Below are 7,442 nucleotides of genomic sequence, written 5' to 3'. Positions count from 1 at the left end.
TGAGATCTATTTATTAGACAAAACAAACATCAGGATACTAAATGTAATTTTATTAAATTATAAAAAGTCCACGTATAATTACATCAAACCTAAAAAAACAGCTACGAAATTCTTAATTTTATATACTAATTATAGATAGTTGGCATGCGATCTATTGAGATCTGAAGAAATTGAGCTAGAATTTCCCATTTAGTAGACTGCATGGCTTCCCAATTATCTCTATCTTCATTAATTGCGAGGATTAATTAGTTGCTAATTAAGTAAAAGAAGAATTGGGGAGTTGGGAGTGAGGTCTGATTTTGAAAGTGGGGTGGGGTACCTGCGGTGCGTGATTAATGCACACTGATACAGTTTCGTAATAAATTATGAGTCCTATTAGTTTATTTTTCACATTAAATAAAGTATAGCACATTAAAAATTAAATAATAATTGTGCTACAATAATTAGATCAAGTAATTAATTACGCATTAATGCAAATCAATGGAATTTTATTTTTTTTAAAGTTAAAAAAAAGACAGTCTTTCACGAGCGACTGTGCTGAGATTGGATCGACAATGTACAGAGTCATATTTACTGACTTACTGTGTGTATGTGTGTGTGTATTATATATGTATATAATACTCCGCCATATCCTCTTCTCTCTCTCTCTCTCCCACACTCGCTTTTGCTGGTTTCTCACTCGTATTCTCTGAAATAGAGCCAAAGCCGCGTGAGAGGATAGCAGGTGGGAGGGAATTTGAGGGGAAGTGTGTGTGTGTTTTCTAGTGTGTGTTCGTGTGTGAAATGGGAGAATGATATAGGGAATTGAGACGGAGGCGAGGCGAATCTTGGGGTTTGTGAGATTCATGAAAAACCGCAGCAGAACAGGCTGAAATCGGGGGATTATCATTTTATAAAGTGTTGCGTTCGGTGAATTTTGCGTTTTGTTCTGTTTTTCTTTTTTGAGGTAAGACACTTGAAATGAGATACTGTAGCTTTGTGCAGCTGCTTGCGCTTGTTGTTTTGTGATTTTCTTTTTTTTCTTTGTTTTGGATTCATTGGTGGAGAGATTCCTTTCTTTACGGAGTTGATCCAAATGGGTTCTTTTGTGGGTGTTCGTTTCTGAGCTGTGCGGTTTTGTTTTCTGGGGGTGATTGAAGTGAAGAAAATTTCAGTTTTAGTTCAGCTTGCTTATCTGTTATTACTTGGTGATTAAGGCGAGAACTCATAACTGATGCTCATCAACTGGCACTTTTGGTTATGTTAGACATCTAGATGCTCAATTTAATATTCATCATTGGTTTCTTTATTGGATATTGTTTTTCCTATTTCTGCTTTTAGTTAAAGTGACATGTACACTGGAAAAGCTCTCTCTTATGGATTGTCTAATTGTGTTCAATGTCATTGCATGTGATATTGTTTAGTTCGGTTGGAGGATCTATTATGAGATTTTAAAACAGATCTATTCCTGGATGAGTTGCCTTTCTTATCACAGTTTTGCTGTTTCTTATTGAGGGCCTTGCTGTTTGTTATGTATGGGTTCTTTGATTAGTCCCTTTTGATTCTCATGCTCCTTTATGATTGTTCCTTTTGTTGGTTTGTTTAGGTTGTAAAATGTCAAGGCCTCTTCATCGAGGTGTATCGGCTGGTGGCGGGCGGTTCTTGGGGAACAGTCAAGATTTCTGGGAAGACTCTCAGATGAAAGAAAGGACAGAGAAGGAAGATTTGGATCGCAGTCGAGCAAATGGAGCTGATAATACCTTCTTATCACTCAAATTTCCTTTTCGGTATCTTTTCACAGATAATTTATCTTCAAAACACTTCAGTGAGAATGGATTCATGTCTGATCCCTTTAGCCCTGGGCCTCTGAGGAGTCGGCATAAAGTGACACTCACTTTGCTAAAATTTAGTTTAGTTGTGATTGTGATTCTTGCTCTTACTGGTTCCTTCTGGTGGACGCTCTCTATAACTTCTACTACCAGAGGACAAATATTCCGCGGATATAGGCGGCTTCAAGAGCAACTGGTTTCGGACCTGTATGAGATAGGGGAGCTGTCTCTTGGTACTTCAAGGTTCAAAGAATTGGAGTATTGTTCGCAGGAGTCAGAAAACTATGTTCCGTGCTTCAATGTTTCGGAAAATCTTGCGCTGGGTTTTTCAGATGGTGAAGAGTATGACCGTCATTGCATACATGGTTTAAAACATAATTGCTTGGTTCTTCCACCTGTCAATTATAGAATTCCCCTTCGGTGGCCTACCGGAAGGGATGTCATCTGGTTTGCAAATGTTAATATTACAGCGCAAGAGGTGTTATCTTCTGGAAGTTTGACCAAGAGGTGAGTGAAAGAGCTGCATATTACTAGTGAACCAGATTTGTTGCCGTCGTTTTATATTTTTTTCTCCATGTTTGATAACTGCAGAATGATGATGTTGGATGAAGATCAGATTTCTTTCCGTTCAGTATCATCTAAATTTGATGTTGAAGACTACTCACATCAAATTGCAGAAATTATTGGGCTAAGGAACGTGTCCTACTTTACACAAGCTGGAGTAAGTGAAATTATCCTATGTTCTTTATGCGATTTTAACTTCTCTCTTGCTTAGGGATGAATATCTGTTTATTCGCGCGATGTTTTCCTGAATCGCACTTATTACAGTTGATCTCCAACACTATGATCGTGTCCTGCAACATGTGATTCATGCAACTAAATGCATGCAAAAATTTTACTGGTTCGAACTGCTTCTGATATAACTCTATGCTGTTGGTTTTAGGAAAGACCAAAATATTTGGTATTAGATGCTTGCGTTACATTCCAAGTCCAGAGCCTGCAAACTTCTTGTGAACTTTCTGGATAGGCACAGAATTTTGCGAAGTAATAGATTTCATAAGATCGGTAGATGCATCAACAGAAAGAATTTCGAAATTAAATGAATTTACCATGTTTCATCTTTTATATTAGGTACTTCCCTCATAAATGGTCTTGGTAGTTCTTTTCATGTTGGATAAGGCTATATGTTTCCTCCCAAAGAAAAAGGATAAAGTTTTAAAATGGCTTATAGTGACAGGAGATAGCTTTTATTAGTTTATTATGTGTATTTTTGCCAGAATTTACTGTATCCACTACATCTCGCTTGATAACATTTAAGTATTACACTCCTTGTTGAAGTGATGACTTAGTTGCAACATATTCTTTTCAAACAATAGATCATTTGTATCCCAGTAATGTTCATGTATTTTCACAGCTTGATAATGTTATATCTGTTAATGCCAAGATGTTTCATTTCTATACTATTCTGGCCAACCTCTCCTCAGTGGTTGCAGACAGTAACTACAACTTTGTGTTCCATTTCAGGTCCGAACCATCTTGGATATAGAATGTGGTTATGGTAGTTTTGGTGCACATCTATCTTCGCACCAACTATTGACCATGTGTCTAGCAAACTATGAGGCATCAGGCAGTCAAGTTCAACTAACTCTTGAAAGAGGTCTTCCTGCAATGATTGGTTCATTTTCTTCAAAGCAGTTGCCATATTCATCTCTCTCTTTTGATATGATACATTGTGCAAGATGCCATATCGATTGGGATAAAAGAGGTACCTTGATTCTGTTATTGTCACTGTTTAACCCTGCTGTTTCTTCCTTTGCATGTCAGTGTTTGCCATATGCCTTGTATGTATGAACCTTTTTAGAGACAATTATGTGATGAAAGATTTCACTGCATTGAAATGATTGCTTCTGGTGATACTTGTAGATATGGCCGAATTGCTGATGAACAAGTTGAGAAATATTAAAACATATGTTTGAAGATTTCAATTTGCATAGATGCTGGTGTTTGTAATGAGCCAATGTTTACTTTGAACTCACTGCTATCTGAGATGATGGCGATTTTAAAGAGTCAATGTATTTTGTATACTGATTCTTTTTGTGGTCTGCAGATGGCATATTTCTGGTTGAAGTTGATCGGTTGTTGCGACCTGGTGGATACTTTGTTTGGACCGATCCACTTATAAATTCTCAGCGTTCCCTTCGTGACAAAGTTAACCTCAAGAAATGGAATGCAGTGAGTTCATTTACAGAAAAACTTTGCTGGGATATGTTGCCACAGCAAGATGAAACTGTTGTGTGGAAGAAGACTAGTAAGAAGAAATGCTATTCATCAAGGTAAGGCTGCCAATAGGATGCATTCTTATTCTGTGTTTATGCATGCCTCCTCTCTGACCTTTCCAAGCCTCCCACAAAGGTCTTAACTGGCCTTTCACAAACTACTTTGAGTTCCCTTCATATCAGCTATGTTCATTGGTAGCACATATTAGAATTATTGCAGAAATAGAAGAAAAGATGAGATGTCTAGAATGTGGAGATCAATGTTTCACACAGAACATCATTTTGCCACGTCTAAATAAGATAGAGGAAGTACATCTATTTATATCATATCTGCACAGATTATTGCATGTGTGAGTGATAAATCCTCTTAAGCAGGAACATTTGCTTCTATTTTCAGGAAAACTAGCTCCCCTCCTTTGTGCAGCAAGGGCCATGACATTGAGTCCCCATATTATAGACCACTGCAGTCGTGCATTGGAGGAACCCAGAGCCGCCGATGGGTTCCAATTGAAGAAAGGAGAAAATGGCCTTCCCTGGCTAAATTGAACCCAGCTGAACTTGCAATTCACGGTAAAAATCCTTAACATATACAACTATTATTGCAAATCTTAGTGGAGTTGAGCAGTGTATTTTCATTTATACTTTTGCATTATGAATTTCTGAGGCTGAAAACTTCATATTACCTTTTGTTTGTGCCTAAGCATCACAGTAATGATTTGCTCGTCCTGTTAGGTTTGCATTCAGAAGAGTTTGCAGAGGATGCTATTAAGTGGAACTCAGCAGTCCGCAATTATTGGTCTCTGCTGTCACCGCTAATATTTTCAGATCATCCTAAGCGACCTGGTGATGAGGATCCATCACCACCTTACAACATGCTGAGAAATGTGTTGGACATGAATGCTCATTTTGGTGGTTTTAATGCTGCCTTATTAGAAACCGGGAAATCCGTATGGGTTATGAATGTGGTCCCTACAAGAGGACGTAACACTCTACCCTTAATCCTTGACCGGGGATTTGTTGGAGTGCTGCATGACTGGTAACTTTGACCACCTATTTGGCCTTTCATTCCACCTGATTGATATTGTTATAGATTAATCATTGTTATCTAAATATCGTGTGCCTTAACACGGACCTGGTCCGTGCACCTCTATTGAAAATTGAGACATCTTACCTTATGATTCAGAATCTGAAATTTGCAACTACTGAAATCTGAGGAAAAGTGTGTTTTGGTCACATGCTATGACATTGTTTGTGGTTCTCTAATTACTACAATAACTTTGATATAACTGAGAAAGTGATCTTCAGCTTCTTATTCTCGTGGATATCTTATATAAAAACATCCTTATGCTTTCTCTGATTTCCACATCATTTAAACAATCTTTATGTGCAGGTGCGAACCATTTCCAACATATCCAAGAACATATGATCTGGTTCATGCTGAAGGACTTCTCTCTCTTGAATTTGCTGAGCAGCCAAGATGCCAAATGCTAGATTTATTTGCCGAAATTGATCGTATACTTCGTCCTGAGGTATGATTATGATTTAGAGCCACTTGAAAATTTTTGTCTTGATTGAGTTTCATTCTTTTATAAGATGCGAAATATTAGATGAATCTCCACAAATAGGACATGCATTATATGATGAACTAGGTTAGCCGAAAATAGGATTATACTGGATAACAATCTTCAGAGGCCAAGCTCTAAACTGTGAAGGGCTCAAAACTCTTTAAAGTTATGAATTTGCAATAATGGTTGCTAAGGCCGGGACTCCTGTGAGGCTAAAAATGTATTTTGCTGAGTACGTCTGAGTGAGTGATATCAAATGGTCAGATAAAGTTAAATGATCATATGCAGAACTGGGATCAGGCTGGGGATTGCCCAGTTCCTTTTGGTGGTTTCAGACTGAACTCTAAGATTCAAAGAAAGCAAATGACTTGAAATTTATCTGCACATAAGAACTATGGTTTATTCTGCCGTGATTTTCTCTGATAAGCATGCATGTAAACAACCTCTTCCACATAAAGCTGAACACCAGCATTAGATGACTGGATCTATGGTCCAGATGATTAAATATCGACGAGTGATGACTTTTGAATACTGAATTTATCAATCTTCTCCAATCTTCTGTTTTGCTAATCAAACATGCAAACGCAGGGGTGGGTGATTCTAAAGGACACTGCTCGTCTCATTGAGTTTGCAAGATCTCTAACGACACAGCTGAAATGGGATGCACGAGTTGTAGACATTGAGAGTAATAGCGATGAGAAACTCCTGGTCTGCCAGAAACCTTTCTTGAAAAAACAAGCGAGCTAATTCTGGAAGAAAAAAAGGCGATTATCATATATGATAGACAACACTATTCACATTCATTTCTGGATCTATATATATCAACATAAACATTCCACCAAAATGGTGGTGCTAAAAGTTTTGAAGAACCGGAAAGAGATAGCACTGGGCAGAAAATGCACTGTGTTGCTAGAAACGAGCCGCCACACCTATGGAGCCGCAAGGCAGACATAGGGCCATGTAATTAAACACTGAGACTCAGCGAGTGAAACAGGTATGGCGCCGTACACTGGTTTTTCTTGTGATGTCTCATTGTGAGAACAATATTACAGGATGAATTTAAATGTGAAGATCTTACAATAAGTGACGATACGATTTTCTAGTGTATAGCCATACATAGTTTTAGATATGCATTTTTAAGTTGGGAGAATTCTTTTCTCAGTTTCTGCATCCATTGGGATTTCTGCTTTACTTTCATTGTTTCCTTTTGCTGAACGATTAAATGCAGTGATAGTTGTTTCTTCTTACATACACTCTGTTTAAATCTCAAATTTGTGACTGTTTTTTCTGTTCAAAAAATGTTATTACTAGTTTATTAATTTCAAATTTAAAAATTTAATTGTTATTTAAATGATATATTAATCAGGTAAACAGAAAATATTTAAAAAGTATAAAAAGTTTATGAGAAATTATTGAAAACAATGAAAGAAGAAGGATTTTAAAAGTTGGGAAGAGAAAAAATAAAGATTAATACAAAATAATTAAAAATAAAAAATTAACAGACCATAAAATTTGAAAACTCTAAAAGGGTGCTCTTGAATTATATAGGTATAAATTATAATTTTATTTACTAAAAGAAAATGTAAAGCTTAAATTACATTTAGCCCCTTAATATAGTGTGAATAATAACGTAGCCTTAAATGTATGTTTGCCTTTAACATATTCTCTAGTAGTATTGGAGGGCAAAACAGGACTTTTCTTTTTGATTAATTAATCTTTTTCTTCTTTGGCTCTCAACAACGGGTGATTTTAGGGCAATTTGTAAGACGAATTCAAACCAAAAGAGGTAATGA

General features: G+C 36.8%; 1 protein-coding gene across 1 annotated transcript; it reads left to right on the top strand.

Moving 5' to 3' along the window:
- Positions 1-625: 625 nt before the first annotated feature.
- Positions 626-6,898, top strand: TSD2 (S-adenosyl-L-methionine-dependent methyltransferases superfamily protein). The gene is made up of 9 exons (XM_011075891.3): positions 626-946; positions 1,586-2,315; positions 2,400-2,529; positions 3,333-3,573; positions 3,916-4,141; positions 4,482-4,654; positions 4,817-5,120; positions 5,475-5,613; positions 6,238-6,898. The coding sequence occupies exons 2-9, from the start codon at positions 1,594-1,596 to the stop codon at positions 6,394-6,396; spliced, it is 2,094 nt and encodes a 697-aa protein (XP_011074193.1). The 5' UTR covers positions 626-946; positions 1,586-1,593; the 3' UTR covers positions 6,397-6,898.
- Positions 6,899-7,442: the final 544 nt, after the last annotated feature.

This window comes from Sesamum indicum, linkage group LG3 (assembly GCF_026168435.1).
Source record: "Sesamum indicum cultivar Baizhima isolate 11 linkage group LG3, ASM2616843v1, whole genome shotgun sequence".
In the NCBI taxonomy this organism is placed as follows: domain Eukaryota; kingdom Viridiplantae; phylum Streptophyta; class Magnoliopsida; order Lamiales; family Pedaliaceae; genus Sesamum; species Sesamum indicum.
Note: the sequence above shows the minus strand (reverse complement) of the source record. Positions and strands in the feature narration are given on the sequence as shown.